Below are 19,180 nucleotides of genomic sequence, written 5' to 3' on the forward strand. Positions count from 1 at the left end.
GATGGATTATTTTTTTACTACAAATGAAATGACTCTACTACTCATTGTTCTTTACATTTCTTAAAATTCGTGTCGGAACCAATGTGGACAATTATAATTGGGGAACAAATGGAGTATTTTTATTTTGGAAATGATTGTCAATGCAACTTGTGTATTAATATGTGCAGTGTGTGTCGTGTAAGTATAGTGTGTGTGGTGTGTGTAAAGTGTGTAAATTGTGTGTAGTGTGTGTGGTGTGTAAAGTGTGTAAATTGTGTGTAGTGTGTGTGGAGTGTAAGTATAGAGTGTGTACAGTGTAAGTATAGTTTGTGTAGTGTGTGTGGTGTGTGAAATGTGTGTATAATATGTGTAGTGTGTGTGGTGTGTGTAAAAGTGTGTGTGGTGCGTGCAATGTGTTTAGTGTGTGTGCGCGCGAGTGTGGATTTGTTTTTCAATTACTATATCTAAAAATTATAAAATTATGATGATATTGAATTTAAATATAATATACTAATGTAATACTGTGTTATACTCCTCCGTCCCAACTAAGTTGAGTCTTATTCCTTTTGGGACGTCCCAACAAAGTTGGGCCATTTCCCTTTTTTAAGAAAAAAAAACATCCAATCATTTTTACTTTATTTCATCATTTACTTTATTCTCTCCTTATCTCTCCTACTTTTTTCTCTTTCATACTTATAGTACTTTCATTTAATCTACTCCCTTCGTCCCGGATAATTCGGGTCACTTTGACCGGGCACAGGTTTTAAGAATTGTAATGAAAAGTGAGTTGAAAAAGTTAGTGGATTGTGGGTCCTATCTTTATATATTAGTTTTATAATAAAATGTGAGTAGGAATGAGTTAGTGGAATATGAGATCCACTACCAAAAATGGTAAAAGTGAAATAGGACAAATTATGTGGGACGACCCGAAATGAAAAACTAGGACGAATTATCTATGATGGAGGGAGTATTCAATAATTTCTTAATCTCCCCAAAAGTTTTGTGCCAACTTAATTGGGACGAATGGAGTATAATTTTGTAAAAATTTAAAATAAAAAGAAAGAAAATGAAATGGAATAGAAAAATCATTCCCTTAGCTAAATAGAAAGAATGACTATTCCCATGAAGAATGGAATAATAATTTCTAAAAAAAATACCAAATAAAGGAATGAATTAAAGGTAGACATTATTAAGTTTGGTATACTGAAAAGAATGTTTCGAGCAAGTGTCGTGCGAATAGAATCTTGCTTGTTTACGGAAAACTCTACAATCGACTTTGAACCCGATTCAGTATTATTCGAGCAGTCTCCGCACGAATAGAATCACTATTATTATTACATTGAGTTTGCTTGTGCATTTATAAGATGTTTTATAAACATTTAAATGTATAAGAAGCAAATAAAGTCTAAGTCTTTTGCTTAGTAGACCGGTTGTGGGCGGCGTCCACTTTAAGGTAACACGGTCAGATCTATGCAATGCTTTGCAAAAGAAAAGAAGAATTTCACAACCTAGATAGGCTTAGACTACCTATCGTGAAAGGTTGCAAAGTCAGTCCGCATATTTCTAAGCCTTACTGAAATAAGATGACATTGGTGTGGTATAGCACTGAACGGATCTAACAGCAAGACGTGTCTTTATGTTATCTACTGAAAGACTATGTCTTGATAAAATACTATTTATTAATCTACATATGTTAGTATTGAGCATACGGTATTGATTATGCACTACTTTGACTTATCAAATGGTGCGGGTTTTTCGCAACCCAATAATCCCGATATATTGGGTAGTGGTGATTGATATCTAGCGGTGCTAGGATTGCTATTATGTTGAAACGTGCGCGAGGTGAGTCTCGTTTGACAATGTCCTCAAGAGGAGCTTGAACAAGGTTTTATTATTTAGAAAATTGGCCAGTTGGAGTTTTATCGCTCTATGAATAATAATTAAGTGTTTCTTGCTAAGTCCACTCTTGGGTTAATAAGATGTTAATTAATTAAGTCCATAGCAGACATTAATTAATTAATTAACATTTATATCTTAAGCGCGGGAAATAAATAATAAACAACGGAAACCCGGATTACTTATAATTTCGGATTTGGATGGGAGAGTTCAATATTACTTCTGTAGTGACTGCTCGTAATATTTCAATATAAGTTTGTACTAAATTGTGGGTTTAATTTAATTAGTAAAAAGCTAATTGGGGGAGCCCATATCCAAAACATTCCATAGATCCCTGTCTGGGCCCAAAAGGAACTTAATATAAATAGGAGAATAAAGGAGAGACAGATACATAATTTAATTTTTTTTTTAAATTTTCGATCTCCTCTCTCTACAGAAGGAGTCGAAATTTTCAGCTCTCCTCCGTGAGAATTTTGTGTCTTCTTTATTCGAGTCCTAGTATTTTGATAAGATCAGCCCACCCTGATATCGAGATACAGTTCGGGAACCAGAGAGAAGATCCGTGGTCTAGTATAGAAGATCATCACGTGGAGAAAGCGCGAGCAATAGACAATTCTTTGGAGAATCTAAATCGGTAACTCTAAACCGTAGAAATCATGTTTAGGATATTTATTCTCTAAGCATGAATTATTTGCGTTCTAGCATGCAATTATCTTTTTAACATGTGAATTGATTAATCGCATAATCGGTCAAATAGATTCGTATCTAATTTATTTTTTTTGTAAAAGTCTTCTGTTGTGCAAGGGGCACCAAACCTCAACAGACATACCATTTGATACGGTCCCTCAACTGCCTATAGTCGGGGCCGAGGTATCCGGCGGTATAGCTGAGCCGCCAGTGACAGAAGAACCGAAGGATTCTCTCGACGGAATTCAAGAGGACTTGGTGAATCAGCCATCCATCGCGAAGATGAAGCCGAAGAGGAACGTACGTCCGCTCGAGAAGTTGGGCGACTTCGTTCCTAAATAAGTCCTTAGTTTATTTTCGTTATTTTCTTTATTTATTTATTTTGGATATTATTCTTTTGTTTATTTATTTTTTATTAAGAGTCGAGCATATCTATAAGCTCCGTTTCGGGTTTTCTTTGTTGATTCTTTCCCGAGATGAATAGGATTAGGTCGAATCAACCCTAGGGTCCTTAGTCTATATATAGGGCTTTTGTTCATTAACACAATTATGAATGAAAATATTATTTTCCCACATATCTTGTGATTTATCTTACAAACCTATTTCTCACGCTGCCCAACGGATCGCCGCGTACAGCCTGAAACTATTTCATCCGCCGACCCTACGATTGGGCGCCGGAATTGTTACTCAGATCGACGAGAGACTTTCGGCGATCACCGTTAAGGAGGAGGACCTTAACATCTGGTGGTTTCATCAGTTTACTCATGAAGCGTTTCAACTACAACAACGAGAAGGCGGTTTGGGGGGCGCCAAGGACGAAGTCTTTCCCTGCAAACTGCTTCGGAGGTCGCCAGACGAACAGAGACCGCCGCGACGGGGCGGGTACTACCGTTCGCCCTTGGGTGACGGTGAGTTTGAGAGTCGTCCGACAGTCGACCATCGCAACACCGATCAGAGTGGTGACAAGTTGGATTGGTTGGTGGAGAGGTTCGACAAGTTTGAATTATGGAGGGAAGACACAGATCGTCGATTTGAGAATCTGGATTCGGCTCTCTCCCGAGATACGGAACGACAACCAAAATTTGATGATGGGGACGATGAGGAATATGGTGATTTTCGTCGCTGTAAACCCGGAGAGAGGGGTGCCAATTACAGAAACCCTAACCTAGGGTTTCGCCCCTACCAAGTCGGCGACTGGGGCCGCCGTGATGGTAGAGATCGAGATGGATCTGCCTGGGAGGCGCCCGACAGAAGACAAACATGCCCGACGTCGTGTTGGGATCCACCTCAACATTATCAAGCTCATGCAGCAGGGTACGACAAACCGCAGCGCGTAAAGATGGAGCCACCACGGTTTGACGGATCTGATGCCAACAATTGGGTATCAAGGGTTCAATACTACTTTGACCACCTAATGATGCTTGATGCCCAACGTTTACACTGCGTCGTGATGCTATTTGACCAACCGGCAGTAGAATGGGTGATTAATTATTATGCCAACAATGAGTTTGTCACATGGCAGGATTCCTTGGACGACGTGCGCCATCGTTTCGACAAATAGATCTTTAAAGACCACTTCGGCTTGCTCGCCAAGTTATAACTCAGACGGGAACGGTGCTGGAATATCATGATACATTTGAAAGATTCCTGAACTGTTCACACTATTTGTGGCCGGCTTGAAACCGGACATGCAGGAACGCGTACAGCTCCACCGACCCTCATCACCAGCGGTCGCAATGGCGTTGGTGTTGGAATTAGCAGACACGCAGGTCGATCGCGCTACTCAATCTTCCAACCAGTGACGGCCGTGGCAAAATCAAGAGAACCGGGGATCGGCAGGGGTATCGCACACCCAGCCATCAGCCAAGGGTGCTTCTCGGTCCGGACAAGCTGGAGTGCAGTCTGGCCAAAGTACAAATCAACCCAAATTCCCCGCGATTCGGGTCTCGCAGGCAGAGAAGGCGGAACGCGAGTCTAGGCTTGTGTTAGCATTGCCCAGAGAAGTGGATACCAAGGCATGTATGTAAACAGCGGATACTATTCTATGCTGAGGATGATGACGTTTTGGAATTATGCTCTTCCGAGGAGTACCCGCTGGAGGATATCGGTACAACGGAGGTGGCACATACTCACGCCATGGATGATGGTCGCAGGTCACGGCCGTTGAAGGTCGTGGGCATTATTCAGGATACAGAGGTATGTGTGCTCATCGACACGGGTAGTGACAGGGATTTTCTACCCCCAAAGATCACGGACTCTCTTCACCTTCCGCTTTCACCCATACGTCCCTTCAGAGTTTTTGTAGGAAACGGGGAAGCGCTTCTCTGCACCCATGTGTCTCGCCAGACAAAGTTGGAAGTCCACATTTTGCCGATCCACGACCCGAATGTAATCTTAGGAATGGATTGGCTGGAATCTCTTGGGAAAGTAACTGCCGATTTTGCGGGAAAAACATTGGAGTTCAAACAGGGGGATACGCCTATCGTGCTAAAGGGGATCCTACCGTCTCCACGCCAAATCAGTCTGCATTCTTTGGCCTCACTCCTACCGACCGCCTCCAATTTGGAATGTTTTGAGATACTAATTTTGGAACCAGAGACGGCGACCAGCACGGTAACGGGCGGGGACGCATTCCCGCTAGATTTAGCGCCGGGGGTGGCAGCAATGTTGGAGACCTACCGGCCAGTTTTCAATATTCTGAGCGGCATGCCGCCACAGCGACCCTATGATCATCGGGTCCATTTGATACCGGGCACGAAACCCATAAATGTCAAGCCATATCGTTACCCCTACTTTCAGAAAAACGAGATTGAATGACAAGTGAAAGACATGTTGGAACAGGGTATCATACAGCGTAGTAGCAGCCCGTTCTCATCGTCGGTCCTGCTCATTCGCAAAAAAGACGACAGTTTCTGATTTTGCATCGATTATCGCACGCTGAACACCGCAACGGTCCCGGATCATTTCCCTATCCCGACAGCGGACGAGTTGTTTGATGAGTTGGGTATAGCTCGAGTGTTTACGAAGTTGGATCTCCGCTCAGGATATCATCAAATCCGGATGCATGACGAAAATGTGTTTAACACCACGTTTCGAACACATGATGGCCATTTCAATTTCTGGTGATGCCGTTTGGGTTGACTAATGCACCATCCACCTTTCAGGCGGCAATGAACTCGATCTTTCAGCCATTGCTTCGGAAATTTGTAATAATGTTCTTCGACGACATCTTGGTCTACAGCCCTTTGGTGGAAAGCCACAGCCAACACTTGGCAGCTCTCTTGGACGTCCTACAGAAGCATAATTTTTTTGTAAAGTTGTCTAAGTGCGTTTTCTGTAGTTCCTCTGTGGAGTATTTGGGCCATTTGATATCTGAGGGTATGTTGAAGGCTGACCCAGCTAAAATCAAGTCGATGACAGCCTGGCCAATACCGAAAAACGTTAAGCAACTCCGGGGATTCCTAGGCCTGACCGAATTCATTGCCCACTATGCTTTGACAGCTACCCCGTTAACGGATTTGCTTAAGAAGGATGCCTTCCAGTGGTCTTCTACAGCAGACTCGAGTTTTTTGGACCTCAAAAAGGCAATGACGTCAACGCCCGTGCTACGCCTTCCGGACTTTGAGAAATCATTTTGTATTGAGACGGACGCGTCCGACACAGGGATTGGGGCGGTCCTACTTCAAGAGAATCACCCAATTGCATATTTCAGTAAAAAGCTGGGGCCGTGTCGACGGGCCGCGTCAACATACCACAAGGATTATACGCTATTGTGGAAGCCGTACAAAAGTGGCGACAGTATTTACTGGGGCGGGAATTCGTTATTCAAAGCGATCAGAAGAGTTTAAAGGAGCTACTTCATCAAATAGTCCAAATGCCGGATCAACAGTTGTACGTAAGGAAGCTTATGGGCTATAAGTTCCCTATCGAATATAAGAAGGGTAGTACAAATCGGGCAGCAGATGCGTTATCGCGTCGCGACGAAGCTCCGCCAGCCGAGGTGTCGGGTTCGGCTCCCCTGAAGGTTGACGAGAAACTGGACGAGGGTCGCACCGGCCCTCTGTTGGTAGCCGCGGCTCATCCGATCCCACGGGTCATCGATTTACTTCGTCGCGAAACGTCATCATCGCCGGAGATGCGCGAAATTACGAAGGTGATCGGAGAGGGCAGGGCGCCGCCTCATTTGACTATGGTGGATGGACTTGTGTACTACCATCGAGGAATTTTTGTTAGCTCCCCCTCTTCGGCGCGAACTCCGATATTAACAGAGTACCACAGTTCGTCGTTGGCAGGGCATCCCGGGTCTGAAAGAACTTTATGGCGAGTCACTATGAACTTCTACTAGTCGAATATGAAAAAGGAGGTAAGGCATTTCGTGGAGGCGTGTGTAATTTGTCAAACAACGAAGTACTCCACCCAGAAGCCAGCGGGATTACTGCAACCGCTACCTATTCCGACTCAAGTCTGGGAGGATGTGTCAATGGACTTTGTAACCCGGCTGCCGCAGTTGCGATGTTACATAGTGATAATGGTAGTCGTAGATCGGCTGACCAAGTATGCTCACTTCGCGCCTTTGCCAACCAGATTCGGCGCACTGAAGGTGGCACAATTGTTTATTAGCACGGTTGTCCGCCACCATGGTTTCCCGAAGACGTTGGTCTCGGATCGTGACTCGGTTTTCTTAAATCAAGTTTGGGAAGACGTGCTGCGATTAAGTGGCACGAAGTTGAATTTTTCGACCGCCTACCACTCGCAGTCAGACGGACAAACGGAGGACCGAAATAGGGGATTGGAGCAGTATCTGCGAGAGTTCCCTGCGGATCGTCCGTCGAAGTGGGCGAACTTCCTGCCTTGGGCGGAGCTGGCCCTTAACTGTTTTCACCATGCCGGTTTGGGAACATCCCCGTTCAAGGCACTGTACGGCCGTGAGCCGCCTAGCCTTATCTTCGCCGAGCCTTCGGCGACGACTCTGCCAACGTCGGCTGAGCTAATTCGCGAGAGGGGTGAGCTGCTGGTTACTTTACGGCGTAATTTAGAGTGGGCACAGCAGCGAATGCGCGAGTCGGCCAACCAACACCGTCACCATGTTGAGTTTGCGGTGGGCGAGTGGGTGTTATTGAAGCTCCAACCGTACATACAGCATTCAGTAGCAAGACCACAATCAGCTAAGCTCGCGAGGCGTTATTATGGGCCATTTGAGGTACTGGAACGGATTGGCCAGGTGGCGTATCGTTTACGGCTGCCGGAGGGGAGCAGAATACACAATGTTTTCCATGTGAGTCTCCTACGACCGTTTGTGGCGGGAGGCGCCAACGAGGGCATGGCGCTGCCGTCTGAATTTTTTGGGGACAAACCCTTAGTTTATCCGGTGCGGGTTATGGATAGACGGGTCATGTGGCATGAGAACCGGCTTGTCGAGCATGTCCTTGTGCGTTGGTCTGATGGTTCGGATTCGCCATCTTGGGAGCCGTTGAACGTCATCAAGCGACGATTTCCAAATGTGCTCCTTGAGGACAAGGAGGTCTTTATCGAAGAGGGAGTTGATACGGTACCTCAACTGCCGACAGCCGGGGCCGAGGTATCCGGCGGTATAGCTGAGCCACCGGCGACTGAAGAACCGAAGGATTCTCTCGACGGAATTCAAGAGGACTTGGTGAATCAGCCATCCATAGCGAAGAGGAAGCCGAAGAGGAACCGAGAAGTTGGGCGACTTCGTTCCTGAATAAGTCCATAGTTTATTTTCGTTATTTTCTATATTTATTTATTTTGGATATTATTCTTTTGTTTATTTATTTTTGATTAAGAGTCGAGCATATCTATAAGCTCCGTTTTGGGTTCTCTTTGTTGATTCTTTCCCGAGATGAATAGGATTTGGTCGAATCAACCTTAGGGTTCTTAGTCTATATATAGGGCTTTTGTTCATTAACACAATTATGTATGAAAACATTATTTGCCCACATATCTTGTGATTTATCTTACAAACCTAGTTCTCACGCTGCCCGACGGATCGCCGCGCACAGCCTGAAACTATTTCATCCGCCGACCCTACGATTGGGCGCCGGAATTGTTACTCAGATCGACGAGAGACTTTCGGCGATCACCGTTAAGGAGGAGGACCTTAACACCATTCCATACCACCGTACAAAATACTAGCCACTAAGATCATATATATATATATATATATATATATATATATATATATATCTCCAAGTACACCATTCTTCGTATAATTCTCTCAATCCAACAAACAAGTAGTAGTACAAGATTATTTATCATATTCAATATAGTATACATAGATATATAGTAGAAGTGTATAACACCGACAATAACACTAATGAACACAAAGAGATGAGAGGATCAATAGTGGAAGACATAGACATTGTACTCCTCCACAGTAATCCCCTTAAACCCATCCACAAAATATGTCCTGATCCTCGCATACCCCCTCGCAAATCGGAAAACGCCGATGCCGCCAAGGATCGGCATCTCCCTCTCGGCGTTATCCACCGAGTTCCGCCCCACCACGCTGAGCGTGCTGCCGTTGAACCCCTCCTCGGTGAAGAAGAAATTGTACACCATTAAGAAGCCCACCTCTTTCACATCGGCATACGCGTACATCCCCTGAGTGAAAGGAAATGGGCTAGAATTAGATTAATATGGATTAAGTAATTACAGTTGGGCTATAATTATAATAGTCCATAAGCCCAACAATCATGAAACCCTAGTGACTCTTCGTCTATATAATGATTATTTATTCTCCATTGTGGGGCATCAGAAATAACGTAACATTAGACAGAAAATACGTAAAGCTTTGTAGAGAGAATTCCTAGCATTCTTCTACGGAGCAATTGTACCGGGATAGTTCCTGCATCGGATTGGATTGCACGTGGACCTCGATAGTAGTGGATTCAACTTGCAGGATTCAATCGCAGAAGAAAACAACACAACAAGTAAGATTTAGTTTCGTTGTGTTTTACATGCTCAACTTGCAATATGATTATGAATCTAGATCTGTATTCTTGTATGCAATTTCCGCTGCGCGCATTAGATGAATACATGAATTCCTAACAGTGGTATCAGAGCCCCGGGCTTGATTCATGATTGATTTTTCATTTTAATTAAATGTGGATGTTAACTTATAATTAAACGTAATTGGGTTTAAAAGAATTGAAATTAGATTTCAGTTTTGGATTGTTGGTTCCAGTTTTCCATGCGTGAATCGGATTCCAAGTGGAATTCAAAATACTATTAATTTGGTTGTTGGATTTTGAATCATCGAAATTAGATTTCGATTTCGAATCATTGTGATTTGACCTACACCATTGAAATCCGACAATTATGTTCTCATCGACCATCATAGGCAGATGCAGCCTAGGGATGTTCTAATGACGCTCAACGCTTCACAATCAGAGCTTGCCGTTGGTAGCTGATGTTATGTTCTTCACAATGGTGGTGAGACTAGCAGCGGCGTCCGATGGTGGAGGGTGATTGCGATGCACAGCCACGCCGTGCAGGTTGCGCATATTTGGCTAGAGGGTCGCCGACGGTGTTGGTATATGGTCAAACCACCGCGAACCTTCGTGAGTTACTGTTTTTCATCGTTCGTCGTCTAGGATCGACGACTGAAGGCGCTGCCATCTTGTCTATCGGAGGGGTGGTAGTGCTCCTCGCGATGGCGACAAGAGAAGAGCAGCAAGAGGCGACTGAGTTTACAGTCCCAAACCCTAACAGGTCGTGGGCTGCGTGTCGGATCCAGTAATGGATTTGCGCCGTTGTTGGCCGTTGCTGTAGAGCTTGGTTTGGTTTGTAGCACTACTGAATGTATTCCAATTACATAAATTCATTTGTTTAGTTACCGTCTCGTACTAATTTGGAATTAGTAAATGGTAGAATGTATTAATTTTAAAATTAATCGATGATGCATTATGTCAATTTGGAACTAATATTGAATGCAAACTTATATATGAATAATGTATTGATATATAATGGAAACTAAATTCATTAATTAGATTGATGAATTATAGAATAATGTTATTATTTTGGAAATAGTAATGTCTGTGATTAATTTTAATCTGTAATACTTTTGAATAAGAAATTATAATTATTTATATTAATTTAGAATTAATATAAATTCTGTGCATATTTAATTAGAAATAAAATTTGATTTTATTTGTTGAGCATTATTTGATATCCTATGTGATAAGCATGCTATTTGATTTTTTATGCTTATTTATTGAACTATAGTAGTTAGAGACCGTTTTATTGTTTGGGTAGGCGGCGCCCAGTATTTGTAGTCTGTGTTATACTATGTCTGGGTAGGCGGCGCCCAGTAATTGTTTGAGATTTAATATTGGATATTATATTCACATAACTAGTATCACACTTTTTCCCCATAAAATATAAGTTTTGTTTTTGAAACAAACGCGTCGTCCATCACAATTGTTTGATGTTCCTAGCCTTTTCGACCATGAGTTTTACGCCCTCGCCTTTACTCCAAATCAACAAGGTTTAGGCTCATTCATAGATGCATGGTTGGCACGTGTGATGGGGTTGACTTGCTTAACTTATTGTGTGTAGCCCTCGCAACCAAAATAATTTATGGGCGTATATTAATTAGATTAATAAACCAAGAATTGTAAAATTGTTGTTACAATTGGCTTGGAGGCCTACCTAGTGATATTATTGTAGTCATCAGCCCTCGCAGAGGCTACAACTATATAGACTTGGATCTTGGACCACTAAAATTTATATTTGATATAAATTCGTATTTTATGTTTGGGGGCATAATATATGTTAAAATTAGTGGGAGCTAATCAATACAATAAACCCTTGTTTGATTAGTGATGCGAATGTGATCTTTGTATGCTTTTCTAATTTGTTTTTCATTTTATTTTCTGTTCAGATAATATGTCAAACTTATCTTATGAGTGTATGATGGAAACAAACAAATTGACTAGGTCAAATTTCACGGAGTGGCAGAGAGACTGCCCAAAACTCAAGGCACAAGGTGCAATGAGTGGGAGCTCAGCTATGTTTGTCATTGAGATAAATATGTCTATGAATAACTCACAATCCTAGGTATTGGATACCGCTTGTGGTTCACACATTTGTAATAATGTGGAAGGTCTAATAGACAGCAGGAAAGTGAGGCCTGGGGAAGTAGACCTACGTGTTGGAAATGGAGCAAGAGTTGTTGCCGAATGCGTGGGAACTTATAGATTAGATCTTCCCTAAGGACATAGACTAGATTTACATAATTGTTATTTTGTTCCAGTTATTTCAAAGAATATTATTTCCACTCCGATGTTGGACATCGAGGGTTTTTCCTTCCATTTTGCAAACAACAGATGCTCGTTTTCTAAGAATGGATTGTTTTGTGGAAATGCCTCTTTAGAGAATGGATTATATATGCTTGAATGCAAACGAAATATTCTCAATGTGCAAAATAAAAGACTTAAGCTATGTAATATGGATAATGCTACTTATCTTTGGCATTGTAGACTTGGTCATATCAATGAGAAAGGATAGCGAGATTGAGAAAGTTAGACTATCTAAATTCATTTGATTTTGAATCATATGGTGCTTGTGAATTCTGTCTCAAAGGAAAGATGACTAATAAACCACTTTCTGGGAAAGGGGTGCGTGCTAATGATGTGCTAGAGTTGATCCACACAGATGTGTGCGGACCGTTTCCAACTCAAGCAAAAGGTGGTTATTCGTACTTCATTACTTTCACTGATGATTTGACAAGGTATGGATATGTGTATTTATATGAAACACAAATCTGAGGCCTTTCGAGAAATTTAAAGAGTTTAAGTGTGAAGTTGAGAAACAACTTGGGAAAAGTATCAAAAGTCTTCGATCAGATCGAGGAGGGGAATACTTGAGCCGAGAATTTCTTGATTACTTGAAATCACATGGAATTCAGTCAGACTGGACACCTCCTGGTACACCACAAATGAATGGAGTATCTGAAAGGAGAAATCGAACATTATTAGATATGGTTCGATCCATGATGAGTTTAGCTAGTCTCCCTTTATTTCTCTGGGGTCATGCTTTATTGACTGCTATTTACATTCTGAATAGAGTTCCATCTAAATCAGTTGAGAAAACACCATATGAGTTATGGTATGGCAAAAAGCCTTATCTTAACTATATGCGGACATGGGGTTGTCCAGCTTTTGTTAAGAAACAAATGACTGATAAGTTGGAATCTAAAAGTGAGAAGTGTTACTTTGTGGGATATCCTAAACAAACTAGAGGATATGAATTCTACTGCCCTGGAGATCACAAGGTGATAATCTCTAGGAATGTGATGTTTCTTGAAGACAATTATGTCTTAAAGGAACAAGGTCACAACATTGTAGATCTTGAAGAAATTCAAGAACCACAAGATAACATTGAGGATAAGGTATTGTCAAATGGTTTGAACAATAACTCAGTGGGAGTTTTTGATGATCTATTGGGAGGGGAAATTACTATTAGAGGAGACCTTAGAGGGACTCTCGAAGAACCTCCTCAAGACAATGAGATGCATCAAAGACAAGATGATACAATAGTTGCATCACCTTTACCTCAAGAAGATCATAGTGATATTCCTGAACCTACTCACATTCAGAATGAACAGCCCGAGCCAGAAGAAAACCAACTCAATAGGCCTAGAAGGATTCGTCGTCCACCTGAGAGACTAAATCTAATGGTTGAGAACCAAGATGATGAAGTTGATTTAGATGAAGATGAGCCTAAGACCTATACCGAGGCGGTGTCAGACACCGATCGAGAGAAGTGGCTTGAAGCCTTGATATCTGAAATGGACTCGATGTACTTCAACTTGGTCTGGGAACTAGTTGACTTGCCAGAAGGGGTTTACCCTATAGGCTGCAAATGGATCTTCAAAAAGAAGAGAGATGCAGATGGCAAAGTACAAACCTACAAGGCTAGGTTAGTGGCAAAGGGTTATAGTCAACGCGAAGGCATTGACTATGATGAAACCTTTTCGCCAGTGGCTAAGATCAAGTCCATTAGGATATTACTTGCAATAGCTGCATACTACAACTTTGATATTTGGCAAATGGATGTCAAAACCGCATTTCTCAATGGAGAATTAGAAGGCGATGTCTATATGACACAACCTGAAGGTTTTGTATCGAAAGAAAGGCCGAATGCAGTGTGCAAGCTAAAGAAGTCCATTTATGGACTTAAGCAAGCTTCTAGGAGTTGGAATATTTGTTTTGACAGAACAATCAAATCGTTTGGTTTTGTCAGAAACAAAGAGGATCCATGTGTTTATAGTAAACGCGAAAATGGAAACGTCGTATACCTTATCATATATGTTGATGACATCTTGATTATGGGAAGCGATCGTTCCATGATGCAATCCGTGAAAAAATGGTTGTCTAGATCCTTTATGATGAAGGATCTGGGTGATGCTTCCTATATCCTTGGAATTAAGATCTATCGAGATAGACCAAATAGGATGTTAGGATTATCACAATCCACTTACATAGACAAGTTGTTAAGGCGCTTCTCAATGGAGAATTCTAAGAAAGGTTTTCTTCCTATGGGACATGGCATTGTATTGTCAAAGAAGGATTGTCCTTCTAATGACAAAGAAAGAGACAACATGAAGAGGATCCCATATGCTTCGGCTATAGGATCTATTATGTATGCCATGATATCTACTAGGCCAGATGTGGCCTATGCGCTTAGCATGACAGGCAGATTTCAGCAAAATCCCGGTGAAGAACATTGGAAAACTGTTAAGACTATTCTTAAGTACCTTAGAAGGACTAAAGAATATTTCTTAGTCTATGGTGGACAACCAGAGTTATCAGTTACTGGGTATACTGATGCTAGTTTCCAAACAGACCATGATGACTATAAGTCTCAGTCTGGATATGTTTTTATCCTCAATGGTAGAGCAGTGAGTTGAATAGTTCCAAACAAGGTACAACTGCCGATTCCACCACCGAAGCCGAGTATATTGCTGCATCTGAAGCTGCCAAAGAAGCTGTTGCTTTGTTAGAGTTCGTTAAGGAACTGGGTGTTGTTCCGAGTGCCAGTAGTGCTATACCTTTGTACTGTGACAACACTGGTGCTGTTGCGCAAGCAAAAGAACCCAGAGCTACGAACAGGAACAAGCATGTTCCTAGAAGATATCATCTGATCAGAGAAATAATTGAAAGAGGTGACATAAAATTAGAAAGAGTACCCACTGATGATAATTTAGCTGATCCTTTCACTAAACCGTTATGTATAGCAAAACACAACAAGCACTTTGAGAGCTTAGGTGTTAAGCATGTTGGTAGATGGCTTTGAATCAGTGGGAGTTAAAGTTTTATATGTCTTAGAAACATTTTGTGTTGAGACAATATTACTTGATCACATTCTATGAAAATTTAATTTTCTATGGGTTTTGTGCACTTATTGGAATAATTGTTTTAAATGTTTGTCTTTATTCTAAATATTTGTTCCCTTGAATTATGACTGTCGTTAATGGTGTGAGACATTAAAGATATAGTATAATTCTAAAATAGCCCTAACCAATGATCATCAAGAATGGGATATTGATGATATGTTACAGGTTAGCATGGGGTTTGCATCACATTCTTCGAGAATGTAGTTGTTCTCACAACTATGAGATATCAGATACTCGTGATGGACACATGGTATACTTTGGAGAGTATTGGTATACCCTACTATTAAACTGTTTTGTTAAGTGTCTACAGTTTATTAGTGCATAAAGTATGTAATAGTCCTTGGATCTGAGGTCATTACACATTTTGTTTGTTGAGTGGTGTGCTTTGATCTTGTCCAACGCTTTGCCTCCCAAAGGAGGATTGAGACACGGACCTGTGTTGGGTATATCATAAGATAAATGAAAATGGTAGTTGAGCCAAGAATGAGATTCATTCCTCGATTAGAATTTCGAGAGAACACTCAAATTCTCTATATTACTTGACCACTAAGTCATTGGCCAATGCAAAAGATATATTCAATTAAAGTAATTGAATATGATCTAATGAGTCATTTAATAAAGATGAGATAAAGTGATTGAGCTATTTGGATGACACATAGCAAATCTTAGGCTCAATCGGGTGGTTCGTGAATGAAAGGATATTACTATAAACTTTATGTAAAGGCTTGTTTACCGAATTCACGTAAACGTCCTTCATATATAGAGCTACGCTGCCAATGCAGTCTAGGAGCTTTGTGCAGACTTCGATTAGATCGTCGTCAATAATGAGGGCCTAAAGGGTCACACTATATGTGTATTTTGATCCGCTCAAGGGTACAAAGTTGGAACTGCGTATTATATCTAATGCTAGTCCAAGTGGGAGATTGAAAGAAAATGAGCTAGAATTAGATTAATATGGATTAAGTAATTATAGTTGGGCTATAATTATAATAGTCCATAAGCCCAACAATCATGAAACCCTAGTGACTCTTCGTCTATATAATGATTATTTATTCTCCATTGTGGGGCATCAGAAATAGCGTAACATTAGAGAGAAAATACGTAAAGCTTTGTAGAGAGAATTCCTAGCATTCTTCTACGGAGCAATTGTACCGGGATAGTTCGTGCATCGGATTGGATTGCACGTGGACCTCGATAGTAGTGGATTCAACTTGCAGGATTCAATCGCAGAAGAAAACAACACAACAAGTAAGATTTAGTTTCGTTGTGTTTTACATGCTCAACTTGCAATATGATTATGAATCTAGATCTGTATTCTTGTATGCAATTTCCGCTGCACTCATTAGATGAATACAAGAATTCCCAACACTGAGCTCGCCCAGGTTCGGGCGCTCCGTCAGCCAGTCGTCGAAGACCGCCACCTCGTCGAGTCTGTATTTATAGGTGTTCGTGGTGGCGGCTTGCGCCACCACCACGTTCGTGGCTTCGCCGCGGAGGAGGTTGTGTAAGTAGAAATGGAGGTGAGTTAGCTGCTCTGGTCTCCGCATCTCTCTCTTGGAGAGTTTTGTAGAGAATCCTTGGGAGCTTGTTGGGAGGGAAATGGCTAGCAAGGAGAGGAGAATGATAATGATGATGAGAGAAAATGTTGGAACTTTGGCCATGGCTGCAAATGTGTGGAGAATGATAGTGTGTGTTTCAGTTGAGGTGCATGAATAACGATGAGACTTGAAGTATATATGCACGAATAAACATGACTCTTGTGTTTTTAAATTAAAGTTACTCCCTAGAATTTATCCAAAACTGAAGCGATCAACTTTTCATTTTAAATTGCCTCGCCACTATTGATTGATAATTTTTTTAAGTAAAAAGCAGCACTTCTATTTACCTTATTTTCTATTTATTCTCTACTCCATCCGTTACATAGTAGTAGAGACATTTTTTTCCAACACAGAGGTTAAGAAAATTGTGTAAAGTGAGTTAAGTAAAAAAAGAATAAAGTAGGAAATGAAAAAGGTAGAGAGATGGAGAAAGAATAAAGTAAGAGTGAGTAGAGTAAGTAGGAAGAAATGTGTTGACTTTTACTAAGAAGAGAAATGATTCTAATACTATGGCATGTACTAAAATAACAAAATGACTTCACTATTATGAAATGGAGGGACGAAGAGAAGCATGTAATATTGTAAATTTGGAAATTAATAATATAAGTAAGTTTAAGCGTACACTTAGTTCCAAATATGATTTTGAGTAATCCACAATCGCAAGAATATTTTCAATAGAGTTCTAAAACAATATATATCAATATATATCAATATAGATCATAAAAACATATTCTCCCATTTTTAAGACTAAATGGTCAATTTTTATTGGGTCTATGGTAGCAAAAATCATAAACTTAAAAAATTGACGAAGCAATTGAAATGACGTACATATAAATTTTCTTTTAGAAAAATAATACAGCTACCTCACCACAAAGAATATCATCTTGCATTTATAACGAAATGATTGGGCAAATTAATAAATGAATTTAATTTATTGGGGGTTTTAATTAATTAAGTACTATATAAAAATAATTCTAATAAAACAATAGGGTTTTTATTAATTTGGTGTCGCGTGCCTTTCTTTGTTGATCTAATAAGTTATACAACGTCACTTTATTGCGATGTCCAACGAAATTTATTTTCTTCTGTTATTTTTGTAGTGACGAAGGACTATCGACTTTTTGTAAAAAAATAGGAGTTTCGAAGAGATTAAACTTGAGATGTGTCCCCTAATTAAGTTGAATCTCGGCTAAAGACGAATAGCAAACAAAAGTGAAATTACATAAGCTGATAAGCATATATAAGGTCATCCAATACATTTCCTCTTAATCTTTTTTTCTTTTCAACTCTCCGCCATCTCTTTTTTCTTAACTATTCACATGTCTCACTACTTCATTTGTTCAATTTAAATGCAAATAAAAATGACAAATAAAAAATTAAAAAATACTACTCCTACTCCATAAAACAGTAGTAGTATATTTGAGGAAGTGAGACAATTGTATATTTTTTTTAATTAATTTTTTATTTTAAAAAGCGATGATGACGATGACGACGACGACGACGACGACGATGATGATGATAGTAATAATAATAATAATAATAATAATAATAATAATAATAATAATAATAATAATAATAATAATAATAATAATAATAATAATAATAATAATAATATGAGTAATAATAATAATAATAATTAAATCTGCGAATTTGGAAGTCGAGTCTTCAATTCCAAATCCTATGTTTGTTACCACAGAATATTCAGATTCAGAATTGAATTACAATTCCAGTTCCTCTCAATTCCACACTTTGAATTTCCTATCAAAAATAGATAATTGAAATTTCAAATAGTTATAAAATTGGGCACATTCACACACTACACCCACAAAAACATACAAACACACACTGCACACACTACGCATACTTCATATAAATTATATAACTTTGGGTTTAATTAGTCATTTAAACCATGAAGATACTAATCGAATACTAATCTAATCTAATAGAAAATACTAATATAATAGAAAAAGAACTGTCCTTTCTCTATACTTTTCCCGATTTTTAGTCAAATTCTGGTATGTTTCATAAACTTTAAAATTAGAATATTAAATCACGAAGTTTCAATTTTTCTCGAGTACCTAAGGCTGGGTCGATATAATATATTGTATCGAAAACGTTGTATCGTGTATTGTATCGAAAATATCGATATGAAAGAATTTCATATCGTTATCGTATCGAAAGTTTTGATATATCAAATTTCGATATATCGAACTTTCGATATGGATAATATCAGTATCATTACCACATCGATATCTCGATATATCGTACCGAAATTCGATATACCGTTAAGAACGATATATCAAAGATTGATACGATATACTGAAATAAAGTACCATTTCAAATACCTGTATATCGAAAAATATAATTTTAATATGTATTGAATTTCAATATATTTCGATATATATGGTATATATCGATATTTCAATATGTATTGATTTTCAATATAATTCGGTGTATCGAAAATATCGATATATATCGTATATTCGATATATAATGATATATCGCGATATAAGGAAATTTATATCGTTATCGTATAGAAAACTTATGATATGATATCGTATCATATCGAAAATTACGATATACCAAAAATTCAATAATTTTT

The 19,180-nt window shown here is 39.7% G+C and overlaps 1 protein-coding gene and 1 pseudogene across 1 annotated transcript; one reads left to right on the plus strand and one right to left on the minus strand.

Annotated features, from left to right (window-relative positions):
* The first annotated feature begins 14,185 nt into the window (after positions 1 to 14,185).
* On the plus strand, positions 14,186 to 14,880 carry LOC125189418 (annotated as a pseudogene).
* Positions 14,881 to 16,275: 1,395 nt separating this feature from the next.
* On the minus strand, positions 16,276 to 16,641 carry LOC125189419 (dirigent protein 21-like). Its single transcript, XM_048086700.1, has one exon. The coding sequence runs from the start codon at positions 16,639 to 16,641 to the stop codon at positions 16,276 to 16,278; it is 366 nt and encodes a 121-aa protein (XP_047942657.1).
* Positions 16,642 to 19,180: the final 2,539 nt, after the last annotated feature.

Source organism: Salvia hispanica, chromosome 5, assembly GCF_023119035.1.
Source record: "Salvia hispanica cultivar TCC Black 2014 chromosome 5, UniMelb_Shisp_WGS_1.0, whole genome shotgun sequence".
Taxonomy (NCBI): domain Eukaryota; kingdom Viridiplantae; phylum Streptophyta; class Magnoliopsida; order Lamiales; family Lamiaceae; genus Salvia; species Salvia hispanica.